Source organism: Cibotium barometz, chromosome 24, assembly GCF_041138505.1.
Source record: "Cibotium barometz isolate CiBa-2024 chromosome 24, ASM4113850v1, whole genome shotgun sequence".
Taxonomy (NCBI): Eukaryota; Viridiplantae; Streptophyta; class Polypodiopsida; order Cyatheales; family Cibotiaceae; genus Cibotium; species Cibotium barometz.
Genome location: NC_141069.1, coordinates 42,635,252 through 42,652,699, shown reverse-complemented (window position 1 = coordinate 42,652,699; position 17,448 = coordinate 42,635,252). Strand labels below are relative to the sequence as shown.

General features: G+C 43.5%; 1 protein-coding gene and 1 pseudogene across 2 annotated transcripts in view; both read right to left on the bottom strand.

Annotated features, from left to right (window-relative positions):
* Positions 1 to 2,808: 2,808 nt before the first annotated feature.
* Positions 2,809 to 17,448, bottom strand: part of LOC147625324 (zinc finger CCCH domain-containing protein 11-like) — a 50,960-nt gene continuing 36,320 nt past the window's right edge. The window contains exon 8 of the mRNA XM_086818647.1: positions 2,809 to 3,497. Within this exon, the coding sequence (XP_086674773.1) occupies positions 3,348 to 3,497 (150 nt within the window). The 3' untranslated portion in view covers positions 2,809 to 3,347. The remainder of the gene's footprint in view (positions 3,498 to 17,448) is intronic.
* Positions 13,365 to 14,881, bottom strand: LOC147625325 (secreted RxLR effector protein 161 pseudogene; annotated as a pseudogene). Its single transcript, XR_015269036.1, has 2 exons — positions 13,650 to 14,881; positions 13,365 to 13,570 (listed from the first exon to the last, which is right to left on the bottom strand). The product of XR_015269036.1 is annotated as a secreted RxLR effector protein 161 pseudogene (transcript).

Sequence of the window (17,448 nt, the reverse complement as noted above, 5' to 3'; positions counted from 1 at the left end):
TGACTATCTTTGGCTTCTAGACTTTCTTCTTTCGATTCTTGTGCTTGGATTCTGAATCAGACTCAACATCTAAGTCATCATGAAGTGTCTTCCTATTGCTCATCCTCTAAAAGAACCCGCTTGAGGCTTCATTTTTCCCTTCTTTGAAGTGGAACTCTTCTCCCTAAACTGTGCCATGACGGGAAGTGGTGGAGGCAAAGTTGAGTCAGAAAGACCAAGTGGGTGTGAAGACCCCTCGACCTGCTAGAGCTCCATAGGAGGGCATGTCGAGGGAAATTCCACACCTAATTCGGCAAGCAACAATTTGATAATCGATAAATTCTAAGCCACACGGGAGGTTACCATTAGTGATAAATTGAAGTCTCTTGACTCTCCATAATTTCAAGTCGTAATGTCTCCATGATTTCTAGGTATAGACTACTATAAGTAACTCCAAATCATGGAGATAATGTCTCAAGGCATAGACTACTACAAGTAACTCCAAATCATGGACGGCATAGTTCCTTGATCTTTTTGATGTTTATATGCCACGATAGTTCTTGCATAAAAACTGCTCCTATGGCAAAAATCACTGGCATCAGTAACTAATTTAAAAGGTTAACCAAAATTTGATAACTTAAGAATAGGGTTGGTTACCAAGGCAATTTTTAAATTTTTAAAGGCACTTTGACACATGGTAGTCCAATGGGGTATTCTTCTTTAGAAAAGTTGTTATTGGAGAGGCTATCTTTGTGTATAACCATCTCGTCAACCTTAAAAATCCTCTAACTTCTCTCATAATCTTGGGTTCTGGCCAATATACCATTGCTTAAATCTTGACAAGGTCTGTAGATATTCCATCTTTGGATACCACGAATCCCAAGTACTCATATACACGGTATGTGCCCTCTATGGAGAAGGTACATGGCATTGATGCTAATAGATCTTACTTGTATCTCCTCATTATTGAGAAATATAATTATGAGTGATTAAAATATTTTATGTTTTGTCAAAAATGATTCCCATTTCATAAAGTGCTACAAAGAAACATTCTAGCATAATTTTCTTAGAAGAGCTTTGGGGAAAGTCTCTTCCACATAATGAATTAGAATTACAACGGCTCTACATATTCTTTCATGTAGTACAGAAGCAAATTATTTTTCTTTCAAACATTCGTAATTGTAGGACCATAATATTCAATGGCAAATGCATATAAGTAACTTCTCTCTTACAAGGAAATTTCCAACTTTGGAGAATGAATTAGAATTACAATGGCTCTCTACATATTCTTCCATGTACAGAAGCAAATTATATTTCTTTCAAACATTCGTAACTGTAGGACCATAATATTCACTGGCAAATGCTTATAAGTAACTTCTCTCTTGCAAGGAAATTTCCAACTTTGGAGAGAGTTGTAGAAGTGGACGAATGAAAATTTAAGAGCCCACATAGTTGAACTAAAAGAGAATGAGGCATGCCACATTAAGTGCTCTCCTTCCACCTTCCATCTCTTACTAATTTTCTCATTAAGAAAGGAACTCAACCATGTATTTTAACACTAACACAATTTCATTCCATCCTTGGATGGAACTCTAGTATTGAAATTTCAAAGATAGATTTGCATTCATCTTCCTCTTATAGTTGGCGAAGTATTGGGTGTGCTTCTTCCTTTCTTTGATTATGTTCATGTCAAATAATGTGAGGGTCATCACCTTTTTATTTTCCATCATATTGAAAAATGAGGTGTTTTCTTTGCAAGCCCATTCCCTCCTTCAAAAAGAGAAATACTAGGAATCCTTTAATATCTTTCCTACGTCACATTTTATTTATTTGAAGAAAGCACTATTAATTCTCTTGAAGCATTCGCTAAAAATATTTAATCTACAATACACTTGATGATTTATAATATGTAATTGGGCCAAATTATTTTGCAATCATTTTTGTGATCAAGAAGTTCACAAGAGCACTTGTTGACATAATGCCAAAGAAAATTAAAAAATAAAATAAACTAATTTAGTTTATGTTTGTTGTTTGGATTTGTGAGTGTACATTTCATAGTTCCAAGCACACTCTTTCCATGATCTAAAACGGAATGTAAATGGTTAATGTCCAATTTCCAAGATACGTAAAAATAGACTTTTGTTGCACTACACATGTAATATATGAAAAGCTTATGTATATTGAAGGGTCCATTAATGTCCATGGGATAACTTTAAAGCTTATGTATATTGAAGGGTCCATTGATGTCCATGAAGCTTATGTATATTGAAGGGTTCATTGATGTCCATGGAATAACATGAGAAGGAATGGGAGAACAAACACTACCATATTTGGATGACTTAGTACAAAGTTATGCCCATTTTAGGTCTTGGACCACTAAATCCCACTCATACAAAAACCCTTTCGTGCAAAAGAATATTTCATACACAGAAGTTGACTAGTATTCACAACTCGTGCAAGATTCTTCAAGAAATTCATGAACCATGATGTATTATTTGACTATTAAAAACATTTTAAAAAATAATGCAACTTAAATCATCGACTCCAATAGCCTTTTCACCATTTGGTTCTTGTGACAGATTATGAACTAGCACATAGGCAGTGCAAAGGTCTAAAGCTCCAGCACCATGCAAGAAGAAAATGCAGTGGGCGTTTAATTTTGGTTCTCAACTACAGCAAGGCATTCAAAGTACATCCTTTCTAGTGGGCAGATGGTACGAGGAGGAGACAGATTAAGACAAGAAAGAAACTTGAAGACCACAATGGCACATAATGGAAGCAAGTGTGAAAATTCCAGCAACATGGAGGGTAGTAAGCAAAGTACAAAACATTGAGAAGAAACTTGAAGACAAGAACCCTTGTACATACTTGTACGTATATATATCATGAGTGAATCCCCACTGTCATCTTAAAGATGAGAGAGTTACGAACACTTCCACCACAGGGAAACAAGACTTTATGATCCTCTTGACTCAAATCCCTCCATATTACAACAAAAAAGATCAGTATAAGTTTTTATCCAACAAAGCAAAGGCCTTATCCCCTCTTCAAGCTTATGGTGTCAAAACATCCTACACACTTCTAATGGCAGTTTTTGTTTTTCACGACACATCTCAAAAAAAGGCCCCATGCCACACATTAAAAATTCGGATTCCACTTTTGTTCCCCGTGACACATCATGATGCCTCAGTTTCATGGAAGTCCGTATTTTAAGGCTACACCCTCAGCATCACAAAACCCCTGCTAATCTAGAATCCAGAATAGCAGGCAATCCACTAATTTGGACATAAAACACAGGAGCTTAAATTGAGCTTGAGCTTCTAGAGCCCTCACTCCTGAAAATCAAAGAACTCCATGCAAAAATGAGCTCAGGTCTCCAACACGGTTTTTGAAATACTTGCCTCCAGCTCATCCAACTCATCTGGATCTAGATCGTCATCATCCTCGTCACCATAAATGTCATCATCATCTTCTTCCAGCAAGTTCCTCTCTTCAGTATGGTTGCCAGCATGTTCACTCTGCAAGTAATAATGATAAACATCACTCTCTGTCTCCCTCTCTCTCTCTCTCTCTCATGGATTCATTGTACTGCTTTTTGGTCTCATAGACCCATTGGGTCTTGTGAACACATTAATATTATTCTCTCTCTTTCTCTTTCTCTCTCTCTCTCTCTCTCTCTCACACACACACACACACATTGAGAGCGGGAGATTATGGGCACGTTCCATGGATGTATGTATGGTTCAACACAGCCCCTCAGACGAGATCCCCACCTGCTTCTGCAGCTAAGATCCAAGCATAGAGTGAACTTGCAGCCCTAGCAGAAGCACTAACATCCAAGACACACACCATGTGACCTTTTTGGTCTCATAGACCTTTCGGGTCTTTTTGCAGACATAGATATAACTAACTCTCTCTCCCTCTCTCTCTCTCTCAATAGACTCTTAATATATCTCTTTCTTTCTTTGTTTCTTTCTCGGTGGTGCACTTAGACCTCCATCAGAGACTTCTTTTGATTGCATCTGCTGGCAAACAGGTAGCTACCTTTTCATTGACACATGTTCATAGTATAGGTAGCTAGTTTCTTTTTCAGTTTTCAGTTTTCCCCATGAATCAGTATTTTCATGTAGCTTTTGTATTACCCTTTGGTCTCATGGACGACCCTTGGGGACTTTTTGAAAACATAATCTCTCTCTCTCTCTCTCTCTCTCTCTCTCTCTCACACACACACACACACACACACATATATGTATGCACTGCACCTTGCCACATGACTACGTTTATCACACATGTTCCTAGTTTGATAGCTAATATCCATTTTCAGTTTTCGAGTCCTTTTCTTTCCATGGGTTAGTACTCTCATGGAACTATTGTATCACTTTTTGGTCTCATAGGCTATAGCCCCTTTGGGTCTTTTGAGGATGATTAATGATTAAATCTCTCGTTGTGTTCTCTCTCTCTCTTGTCGGCCACGCCCACCAGAATCCCGACCACAACATCCTCACCATCGCCAGATCGGAGCCATTACTGCCATTACTGCTCGGCATCGGAGGCGCCTACCTCGCTTCTACGACCTCTCCATTCTAGACAACCCCATGATGGAGATACTTGATCTAAGGAGAGGGCAACACTTCAACTGATCAGCATACATGGATCTACCTGATATACATTTTCCAATATTTTCTACTTAGTATCATCCTGGAGTCTTACAATTCTGTTCTTATAACTGTAAGACAATCAGTTTATTGTACTTTTTAGTCTCATTTAGTTGTTCTCTTTGATGAGACACCAACTTCAGATGTACTCTCAGTTTTGGTCTCATAGGCCATTATGGCCTCTTAGAGACGTCAATATTTCATTTCATTTCATTTCTCTCTCTCTCTCTCTCTCTCTCTCTCTCTCTCTCTCTCTCTCTTTTGAGGCAGCACCACAGGTGGTGGATATTGAGGCCATGTAAATGGTCCATGAAAGGAAAGACACATTATGAGCCCTGACCATGAGGTTCTTCTACTGCCTACTTTATTGTACACACGGAATGTAACAGTTTTTTGGTCTCAAACCCTACAAGTCTTTCATAGATGTTAATAACATCTCTCTCTCAGTGAGACTCGTCCTCTATATGCAGATCCACATGTTATATGCTTTGCACGTCGAGATTGGTTAGTTCATAGTATCCTCCCACCGCCTCCAAGTAGAGACTGGGAGAGCTGAGAACATCCCACGAGAGGAACGGATATGCAGAGTATGCATGCAACAACATAGGAGGGGGTGCTAGATGGGGAAGAGTATCCAGAGGTCTATGAGCTAGAGGTGTCGAGAATGGAACAGTGGGAGAAACATGCACTAGACCTCAAGGAGGCGTGGGAGGCATATTTGGAGAAATTGAAATCAGTGATGGAATCACCCACACCTACCTGCAAACAGATAATTCCACATAAGGGAGGAGACGAGAATCCAGACGGAGGATCAGGGCAACCAGATCTGACTACAAAATTGGGACGGGATTCTAGAAAGGCTTCGGACGTCCTAGCCCGAGTGGAGTTGAAAAGGAAGCAGGAGGCAACAGAGGAGCAGGGAGCCCGAAGAACTACAAAAAGAAAATGCTAAGCTACGGCAAGAACTGGAGGTATGGAAAAGGAAGTTTGCTCTCAAAGAATCCATCTCTTGTGAGTCTCAAAAAATGCTCCCTATAGAACTCATGTTTTGTGAGCATAGTCACAAGACACGTTTTGAGGTTTTTTTTGTTTCGAGGTTTTTGGAGTTTTGTTTCGAAAGGTTTCATCTCTCGGCTAAGAAATCGCGAGGTTTCAAAAAATCAATAATTTCATGAAGTATAAATACTTAAAGAACTTATAGTAGCCATTTAAAAACATAGTGTAATGATGAAAAAATGATCTCTTCTCACACATCTCCAGAAGCCATCCTTATTTTGGTGAGGCATTATGGCAATTTTGCTTGATTAGATGTTCAATCAAGGACTCTTAAGAAATTGAAGAAGTGAAGGTAGAAATTGGGAAAGATTTAAGACATTGAAGGAAGAAAAAGAGAAAAGGAGAAGAAGAGCAAGGGAGAAGAAGAGAAAGCAAGAAGAAGAGGAGAGAAGAACAGAATGAAGGAGTAGAGGTGAAAGAAGTAGCAAAAGATGGAAAAGGGAAGGAGGGAAGCAGAAGAAGAAGAGGGAAGGAAGGTGATGAGGATATGGAAGAAAAACAATAATAAAAAAATCCCAAAAAAATCAAGGGAGAAAACAAAACTTAAATTTGGGCGAAACTGCCATACTAGAGAGGTTTCGAGGTTTTTAAAAACCGTTTTGAAGTTTCAAGGTTTTGAGGTTTCGAAAGCTAGAAAAGGGTTCTTTTGTTACTATGTTCGTGAATATACATGCTGAATGTAAGTAATGGTCTAGAAGAGAGCATATGTGATTAGTGGGGCTACCCCAAACTCCGCATGTATTATGTCATGGGGCACCGATGGCTTACTCCTGATCGTGCAAGACAACATCAGTACCTGAAGCCTCTCAATACTCCTCCACACACCCTCCCCCAATCCTGGTCCCCAAACGGCTGCTCCATACATATCTTCTGGGTGCACTAAGGTGTCAAAGAGCCAACACTTAGTGCCAGGTTCCTAAAAATGTGCCTGAAAGCACTGTCTCCAAATAGGCTAGGGAGGCATTCATGCCCTCATGCTAATCTATCAGTGGCAGCAATAGTCATATTGAGCATGGTGCCTGTAAATGTGACTCCAAGTTATACATATCTTGGCACAATCTCCGCTCACGCCCCTCTGAATAGGAAGGATAGCTGTGGGGTGCCCATATTGCTATATGCCGATGACATTGTCCTCATCTCAGATTCAAAGGAGGGACTGTGAAAACACCTAGATGCGTTGGACAGATTCTGCAGGGAAAGAGACCTATGGTCAATTTGGGAAAAACCAAGGCTATGGTATTTAACACCAACCGCCCGACCACTAGTATGAGGACCAGAGATGTCTTGGGATGTACCTGATAGAGCTCAGATGACATATGAAAGCATTATATGCTATGTGTAGTGCCACATGTGAACAAGGGCTTACCAGGGGCACTTTTTATCCCTTTTGGGTTTTCTCCTCCTGGACATCTGGTGTGAAAGGACACCCACTTATGGTTTAGGGTTTGTTGTACTTTCACTTTATGATTATGATGTGATTACGTGCATATTATTACTGCATGTCTTGTTGCTCCATTGCTGCCTCTCTGTGTACTCCTGTGAGTGAGGTTGCTGCTTGCACGTTGCCATTGCCCTCTTTTCTAACAACTGGTATCAGAGCTCTGAATCTGTTTCCCTGCCTGCAGCATTTGGAGCTCAGTTGCCCGGCGACAAGACTTTCACTTTATGATTATGATGTGATTACGTGCATATTATTACTGCATGTCCTGTTGCTCCATTGCTGCCTCTCTGTGTACTCCTGTGAGTGAGGTTTAGGGTTTGTTGTACTTTCACTTTATGATTATGATGTGATTACGTGCATATTATTACTGCATGTCTTGTTGCTCCATTGCTGCCTCTCTGTGTACTCCTGTGAGTGAGGTTGCTGCTTGCACGTTGCCATTGCCCTCTTTTCTAACAACTGGTATCAGAGCTCTGAATCCGTTTCCCTGCCTGCAGCATTTGGAGCTCAGTTGCCCGCCGACAAGACTGCGTGGAACTGGAGACTGTGTGGCCATGAGCACCTGTGCCAAGGCAACCTCGCTTCTGGATCGCAAGCTGTTGCTGCTGCTTGGCCAGCTCATCAGGACCTCTGTGTCGCAAGTGCCCAGCGTGCAACTCCAGCATTGACCGCTGACCGCCGGTCAAGCACAGCCACCGCCCTGCACACAGTCTTCTAGAACTATGAGGCCACCAACAAGCCTCTGTGGTGACACCAGAATTCTCCCGATTGCCGTTTGCACTTTGACCGGCCTGATTTTGGGAGAATTCTCCAGGTATGCCTTGCTCAGCCACAGCTCCGCCCGAGCTCCTCCCACTGCCGCCCAAGCTCTCGCCCCTTAGGTCAGCCCACTGCCCATCTCACCACCAAAAGTGGGCGGCACTAGTGGGAAGAGGACCACCGATACGGCTCAGCCCATCTCCGCCCACTGTCACGGCAGAGTTCTTAGTGCAAGCTTCAGGAATCGGCACCAAAGAGGTTTCTGAGTGCTACACCAGCTCATTGCTGCCGATTTCTGGCTCCTGCACATACTTGCTAGTACATTCTTTATACCCTACACTCTCTTTTTTTTCTTCCATATACTTGCAGGTACTCGCTATAGTGAGCCACTACGCAGCCTCTGGGTGCATTGAGTGGGCACTATCTGCAGTGTGTTTGGCACTAGTGTGGGACAAGATTTTCTTCTGCAAGATCTATGGCTTCGAATGCATCGGATGTGTTTGGGGTTTTGTCCTAAGAGGACAAACTTGATGGCAGCAACTACTCCTTACGGAGTTTCATGGTAAGAAATCTGTTTGTGGCTAAAGGCCTTGCTGCTGCTACTCAAGTGCAGAAGGGATGGGATGCCCGTGATGCCCACCCAAACTATGGCGTTGATCTCCTTGTCTGTCAAGAGATCTATTATTCTGCATATCAGGTCTTGCAAGACCTCAAAGAGAGCTTGGGATGTACTTGAGACTATGTATCACACAAAGAATGAGGCCAGAGTTGCATATCTCAAGAAAGAGCTTGAGAACTTGGACACGAGTGATGGTGACAATATGGCCGATCATCTTATGAAGATCCAAGATCTTCACGAGCCGCTGCTCAATATCGATGAGGTCATTCCTGAGAAGGAACTCATATCCAAGACTTTGCAATTATTATCACAGTCTTATTTGACTTTCTAGACTTCTCTTATGTTGTCTATGAGGGCTAATCCAGAGCCTTTAAAGTTTAAGGAGCTGATGAGTTTGCTTTTGCACGAACAACAAACTAGGAAGAATAAGTCTTCCATGGTTCATGGCACTGATCAGGCCTTTGCAGCTCATGGCAAAGGCAAAGGCAAAACAAAAGGTGGTTATCATCAGTCTAAGGCTGATTTTGGACAGCCAAGAAAAAATGATGTAGATCAACCCAAGAAGAAGGGCAAGTGTTATTATTGCAAAAAGCCAAGGCACTACATTAGTGAGTGCAAGAAGAGACGGGCCCAAGAGAAGAAAGAATTTGGTTTAGCAGTGGACTCTTCTAATGCTCTTGCATGCAAAGCTGAGATTCAGCTAATTTTGTGCAGGATGATTGGGCTTTTTTGGTTTGCAGTTATGATGCATCACAGGAGGACATGTCTCTCAACGTGAATGAGAAACAGGTTATTTCGTATTTTGACAGTGGAGTCTCAAGACATATGACCTCTACGAGGGATTTGTTTACGTCTTTGAAGACTACCCCACAAGGGACGAAAGTCACTTGTGCAAACAATTCTTCTTATCCTGTCAAAGCGATTGGTGAGATCGTTCTCACAGCCATAGATGGTTCAGATATATGCATTACAGATGTACTCTATGTACGAAGCATAGAAAAGAATTTGTTGTATGTCTCCTCTTTTGCTAAAAGAGGCTATGCAATCCACTTTGAGAATGAGAGGTGCACAGTGAGAGAGAGAGAGGTGTAACATTTATATGGTAGTGATGTAGGAGGTTTTCCCCCCCGAGCATATGTATGCACTCTTATGAGTGTGTAAGTGACCTTATCATGTCACTTCCCTTGTACTTCAATCAATCTTATCAATCTACTTTGAGTATTGAGCTTCCATCTCTCTCCTTGTGTGTGTGTTGTTACATTGATCTCCACTCCAACAATTGGTATCAGAGCAGGTTCACTTGGCTCTCACCTCCTTGTCATCTTCTCCTCAAGTTGCTCTTTTGATTGTCTCAGATTGTGATATCCTTTTAAGTGGAGAAAGTATACCATATAGTGTGTTATTAACTACATCAACATAGTTTTTGCATGTTTCGGAACTCGTTCTCATATTGTAAGGTTTCTGCAAGCATCTCGGAGGAGTGCCAGTTCAAACTATTTTTGTCCAATTTTGGGTTCTCCGGGCAGTAGTATTTGGTGTGCAGACAGTAACGTCATCATCTTCATTATCACATCTTTGAGCTCCTCTTCAACAGCATCGTCAACATTATCATCAGTTTCTGCATTCCTGCTAAGTATCATTCCCACACTCTAAACTCTGCAATTTTCATACACTTTACAGGTTTCCATTGTCATCAGTGATGTACTAGCAACCATTTTGATTGCATTCAATTGGGCATTGACAGTACCTGCAAGTAGTTGGTATTAGAGATTAGTTTTTTTCATGCAGTGATGTATTTGGAATGCTTTCCGCTCAGGATAAGCTTGACGAGACCAACTACCCGTTGTGGTCCTATATAATGCGCCATGTATTGGTCACCAAAGGGCTTTGGAATGTTGTTATTGGCATTGAGGCACACCTTGTCTCGTCAACACAACAAGATAGTATAGGTACTTTGGATGGTGATACAAATTCTGATGTAACTGTGGCATCCGCCTCTGCACCTCCCATAGCAGAACAAGTCACATGGGATGGCAGGGATGCACAGACACATGCATTCGTGGAACTTTCAATAAAAAGTAACATTATTCCTCATATTTGCTCATGTAAAATTGTAAAACATGCTTGGGATGCATTGCTTGTGCTTTACCAAGTACGTAACAAGACACGAGTAGCCTACTTGTGCAAGCAATTAGAGTCTACGCATATGAATAAGGGAGATTCAATGGATGAGTACCTCACAAGGATTAAAGATCTCAAGGAGCAACTGCATGTACTAATGAGGCATATCCGGACAGTTCTTTGGTTTCTACTATTCTCATAGCTCTAGCGGATTTATACCAAGATTTTTTATCCACACTTCGGCTCATGATGAAGAGTAATCCCAATGCTCTTACTTTCGATTAGTTGGTTGCAGTGCTCTTGCAAGAAGAGCAATCTCGGCAAAATTGAACTAGTATGCGTGTGGGAGATCAAGTATTTGCTACTACCAGTCAAAAAGATAAAGGCAAAGCCTTTTCTCAAGGTGGCTATAAGCCAAAGGTAGAATCAGTCCAGTCTTCTAGAAAGGATGCCGAGAAAGGGAGTGGTAAGACTAAGAAGAAAGACGAACAACTATTGTCAGAAGCGAGGCCATTATATCAATGAATGTAGAAAAAGGCTGAAGAAGTAGAAGAAGAAAGAGTCAAGCATGGCTATGGCTGATGCATCCACACCAAGTGCTGAAAAGGAGTCAATGAACTATGCACAGGATGATTGGACATTCATTGTGCACTGCAGTTTTGATCCTTCTGTCCATGACGTATGCATGCCAGTGATAGATCAACATGTCTGGTACTTTAATAGTGTTGCTAGCAGGCACATTACTTCTCAATGTTAGGCAAAGGAGTTCGTAAGGTTGTTCTTATCATTGCAAAAAATGGTGGGACAATCACTCTATCAGAAGTCTTATTTGTGCTAGGCATCAAAAAGAACTTGCTATCAGTCTCTGCCATTGCTAGGGCAAGCCTAGTAGTCAAATTTGTTGATGACAAATATTTGGTACTCTAAGCCATGGGCTTCACAGGTTGGACAGGTATGAGAGATTGGCACGTAATGCTTATTCAGTTACTACCACAGGTGCTATGAGTGACGCAGAACTATGACATGTCTACTTTGGTCTCTTGAATTTTGGTAGTTTATTATGCCTTAAAAGCCAAGAGAAGGTGTCGAGTTGCCAAAGCTTGAGGCCTGCGTCGAACATGTCTGTGGGGTGCATTTTGGGCAAGATGCAATGGGCATCATTCCCAAAAGATGGATCAGTTAGAGCTGTCCATAAATTACAGCTTATACATAGTGATATATGTGGTCCCATGAGGATACCATTGATCAGGGGATATCTCTACTTTGTGACTTTTGTTAATGACTACTACAGGCACACCTCGGTGTATCCATTGAAGGCAAAGTCACAAGCTTTTACATGCTTTAGACACTTTGTTTCTATGGCTGAAAATGTGTCAGCATGTAAAGTTGGCACCCTTCGTACATATCGAGGAAGGGAGTATATGTCAAAGGCGTTTTATGTATATATGACTGAAAGAGGCATAAAACATCAATGCACAATGTCTTATACACCTCACCAAAATGGTGTGGATAAAAGGAAGAAAAGATCTCTCATGGAGATGGCACGTTGCGTTGTTAAAGGCCAAGATTTGCCTCATGTTTTTGGGTTGGAGACAATTATATATGCCACTTATGTGCTAAACATATGTCCCACCAAGGCCTTGCAGACAATTACTCCTTATGAAGCTTGGAATGGCAAGAAGCCCTCTATGGCTCATTTGTGTTTTTTTGGTTGTCTTGCTTATGCTCATGTGCCTAAGAAACAACGCAATAAGCTGGATGATAAGGCGGTAAAATGTATTTTTGTGGGATACAGCTCAGAAAGCAAAGGGTACAAACTCTACCATCCGGCCACAAAGTGGATTTTGGTGACTAGAGATGTTGTCTTTGTTGAGAACTCAGTTCAACCCATGCTTTTATGTAAAAAACAGAAAAATGTAGGCTCACACAACATCTTTGATACACTCTACCTGCCAGGCAGCCATGTGTGGAACAAATGAATGCTCAAAAAGGTGCTGCAATCAGCTGAAAATCAGCTCGAATTTCAACCCACAAATCAGCCTATTGATGAGGCAATAATGGATGATGCAATGGATGAGGAAAGGGCAATCATACAGACATCCAAGAGTATGCCAAAATGACTGATGCAGCAAATTAGCTACTCCTTTACCTATCAAGACATGTGTAGGTTCTCATCATGCATCTTATTCTTTTGTGGATCACGCTATCATTGCGAGTATATGCAATGAAGAGAAACCCTGTTTCCTTCGAGGAAGCACAGGAAAATGATCATTGGATGGAGACCATGCAGGATGAGTACGGCTCAATCCTCAAAAATGACACTTGGTATTTAGCAAATTTGCCTTAGGGCAAAAAGGCCATTGGTACGAAGTGGGTTTATAAGCTAAAGTGTAAAGTTGATGGCAACGTTTGATTGCTAGAAGGCAAGTCTTGTTGCAAAGGGTTATGCTCAGGAGAAGGGCATAGATTGTGATGAGACCTTTCCATCATATCTTCGAATGTTTGGAGATGCTAGGCGGCCATCCACTAGATGCACTTGTAGTAGCCGAAGAGCTGCTTCGAGGTGAGGCAGCACATCATGGTTGGAATGTCCTTTAGTTGGATATCAAGACTGCCTTCTTGAAATAAGGAGGTTTATGTATCTCAGTCTCATGATTTTGTTGAGAAGGGGCACGAATTTAAAGTATGCAAGTTAAGAAAAGCTTCATATGGCCTTAAGCAGGCTCCCACTGTCAGAATATGCAGCGGAAATGATAACCAAACTTGGGTAGACAAGAGCAAGTAGAATGCAGAAAATAGACAGCACAAGAAACACAGAGAGATAGGTGTGTAAACTCTTCTCTATACACAAGATCCCGCAAATGACTGAATGATACAATGGTGGGGGGCATGGGGCCTATTTATATGCCCCATGCATGCAGTCGGCCTGCTGTAAAAGCTCTCCATGACTGCATACAGTAGTCAGCCAGCAGTAAATGGCCTCCACGACTGTACGAGCAAGTCGGCCAGCCACCAGCACCTCCACGACTGCTGAATATGCAGTCGGCTAGCCACACGACTGCTGAATGGACAGTCGGCCAGCCACTAGGTGCTCCTGCCAACCATCTGGCATCCATCCACACCATGGAAAAAAATGGGAAAAATACGAGGAGTGAGGAAAAATGATAAAACACCTTATACAGGGCGGGCACACCCACAACAGAGGCCCTGGTGTATAAATATAGACAGGAGATGACTTCTAACACCCCCTCTCAGCTCCTGGCTGTGAAATCAACCCAAGGGAGCTGGAGTGCCGCCTGAGCGTAGCCTAAGGTAAAGACTTCGTGAAGAGGTCCGCTGCATTGTCCTCCGTCGAACAATAAAGTAGCAAGATATCACCAGCCAAGATCTTCTCACGTACAAAGTGATACTGTATCTCTATGTGCTTGGTCCGGGCATGGAAGACCGGGTTCCGAGCAATAGCTATACAACTCTGGTTATCGCACTAGATGACTGTGGGCTCCTTTTGTGGAAACCCAATCTCGCCTAGCAGCCTCCGCAGCCACACAACCTCACAAGCAGCACCACAAGCAGCCCGGTACTCTGCCTCTGTCGAAGAAAGGGCAATAGTTGGCTGCCTCTTGCTGCTCCAAGAAACTGCTCTTGAGCCGAGGGTAAAACTATATCTTGAAGTAGATCTCCTCGTGTCTGGATCTCCTCCCCAATCTGAGTCACTCCAACTTTGGAGCCTGACTCCTTCCCCTCTTGTGTAAAAGAGTCCTAGATCCTTCGTACTCTGCAGATACCGCAAGATCCGCAATCCTGCGTCCCAATGAGACTTCAATGGCGTCTGCATAAAAGAGCTCAACAGCCCCACGGAGAAGCTCAAGTCCAATCTGGTGTTCAGCAACCAGATCAATGAACCAACCAACTTCCGGCACTGCGAGGCATCAACTGGCTCACAAGGATCAGTAACGGTTAACTTTGTGTTCGGGTCCATCGGCGAAGTAATAGGCTTGCAGTTCTTCATCCCAAAGGCCTCAAGCAACTCATGAACATACTGCTGCTGAGAGACGAAAAACCCCCTCTGGGTCTGCCAGATCTCCAATCCCAAAAAGAAGTGGAGTAAGCCTAAGTCGGTCATCTCAAACTCCTTTGACAAGGCAGCCTTCGTCACTCTAATGTGCTCCACATGACCGCCAGTGAGAATGAGATCATCCACATAAAGGATGATAAGCATGACCATGCCGCGGTCCCGAAAGAGATACAGGTTTGGATCTGCAACCGATCTTTGAAATCCAGTCCGATTAAAGAAGGAATCAATCTTTTGATTCCAAGCCCTGGGAGCCTGCTTAAGACCATACAAGGCTTACGTAACCTGTAAACCATCCCTTCAGATCCTGGAACAATAAAGCCTGGAGGCTGCTCAACATACACCTCCTCTGCAGGTCACCATTAAGGAACGCAGATTTTACATCCATTTGATACACGGGCCACCTCTGAGAAGAAGCAAGGGCAAGAACGGTCCGAATCGTGGACATCCGTGTTGTCGGTGCAAAGGTATCCTCATAGTCGATGCTTGGCCGCTGAGCATAACCTTTAGCCACAAGTCTGGCTTTGTGTTTGTCCACCGACCCATCAGACGCATATTTGGTCTTAAAGACCCATTTGACACCAATGACTGGCCGCTTCGACGGCCTCGGTACCAACTCCCAAGTGTGGTTCTTCTCGATGGCATCAAGTTCCACCTGCATGGCTTTCCTCCAAGTATCCTGTGAAAGGGCTTCCTTTACGGAAGTGGGCTCTTTGTCCCGCATAATACGAGACATCAAAGCATAGTTCACCTGAAGAAGCTCCGTTGTATTGCTTTTATCTCGGACTCTATGTGATCTGCGAGGGGTGTTCTCTGTGGTCCACTCGGAGGGTAGCTCCGTGACACCTGACTCCCGAAGGGTGTCTAACAACCACCTAGGTACTCGAACAGATCGTGGAGCCTCCTGTGGTCGCGGGGGCTCTACTCCAGCTGTGGGCTCAACCTCCTGTAGTGACTGAGGTTGATCAACTGGAATGATGGTTTGGGAATCATCATCAGACTCCTCTGGATCTCCAAGAAGTGGCGGCTCCTCGACAGTGGATACTGGAACATGCTCGTCAAAGACCACATCCCGGCTGACAACAATCTCGTTCCTGTCTGGATCATACAACCTGTATCCCTTGGAAAGAGAGTTATACCCCACAAATACAAGCGTGCCGGACTTGGAGTCAAGCTTCCCCCTCTGCTTCTTCGGAATATGTACATACGCGTCACTCCCAAAGACACGGAAGTGCGAGACATCAGGTTTCCTGCCAAAGTATGCCTCAAATGGAGTCATATGGGGTACTGAAGTTGTCGGAGATCGGTTGAGAGTATGGACACTCGTTGCCACAGCCTCTCCCCAAAGTGGACGAGGAAGATCACGATGCTCCAACATGGTCCTCGCCATCTCCACCACAGTCTTGTTCTTACATTCGACAACTCCATTCTCCAAAGGTGATCCAGTATTGGCCAGTTCCCTTTTGATGCCATGATCTGCACAAAATCTGAGAAATACAGTCGAGGAGAATTCACCTCCTTTATCAGCCTTGAGAGTCTTGACCTGAAATCCAGACTCTTTCTCCACCATCACGTGCCAATCCTTGAACCGAGCAAAAGCTTGGTCCTTCTGGGAAAGAAAGTAGACCCACGCGAATCTGGTACAATCATCAACAAGCAGCATAAAGTAGAGAGATCCTCCCAAAGATGGTGTCTGCTGAGGTCCACACAAGTCGTATGCAAGAACTGCAACGCCCTTGCCTACTACCAACATCTGGCAAGCCAACCACCATCTGGTCTCGGAAAGCTCGCCTCAAAGCATCCACATTTAAGTGGCCAAAACGAAAGTGCCACAAATCTCTGACCTGAGAACCTGTCAACGAGGACAGTGCAGCGAGCTTGTAGATACCATTCTCCACACCGCCTTCCCAAACAACCTGGCCAGTCTCACGGTCCCGTAGAGCAACCGAATGCTCCTCAAATTCCACCCGAAAGCCAGTCTTGCATACTTCATGCACTGACAGAAGATGAAAACCCAGAGCAGGGACATAAAGAACACGGGAAGCATGCTTGTCCCCCTTGCCGTCGGGAATAATCTCCATCCGGTCCTCACTGTGTATCGGAATAGTGGAGTTGTCGCTAATAAAGATGCGACCTGACTGCCGTTTCAGATCCAGAAAGAAGTCAAGGGATGGAGTCATGTGCCTGGAAGCACCACCGTCAAGAATCCATTCCCGGGTATGCTTCGCAGTGAAGCCAACTGCCTCCTCGCTCGAAGATGATGAAGCGTCGGAGTCCACCATCTCTAAGTGCACAAATGCCGGAGTCTTTGAAGCTGAGGCTGAGGAATCAGCACTCTTCCCTGTCCGCTTAGGACACTTCCTCTAATAGTGGCCTTTCTCGCCACAATCATTGCAGAATCTTTCGACCTTCAGCTTCTCTCGTTCTGCGTCAAGCTTCTTCTCAGAAGACTTCTCCGGTGAAGCCTTCCCTTTGCCGTTGTTATTATTCCGGCCTTTCGACCGTTGGCCAGTTAAGGCCTCCGAACCGCCGCTCTAAGGAGGGTTCGTGAAACGTTCCTCCTGGTCCAAGACCATTGGCACAAGCTCCTCCAAGGTAATGGTGCTGAGCCTGCCACTCGTAATCAACGAGGAATAGAAGCAGAATACTGAGCAGGCAAGTGGGATAGCAAAGTGATGGCCATGTCTTCAAATGATATCTCTTTCCCAGCTTGTAGGACTTCCTGCTGAAGGGCCTGCAGCTTGTT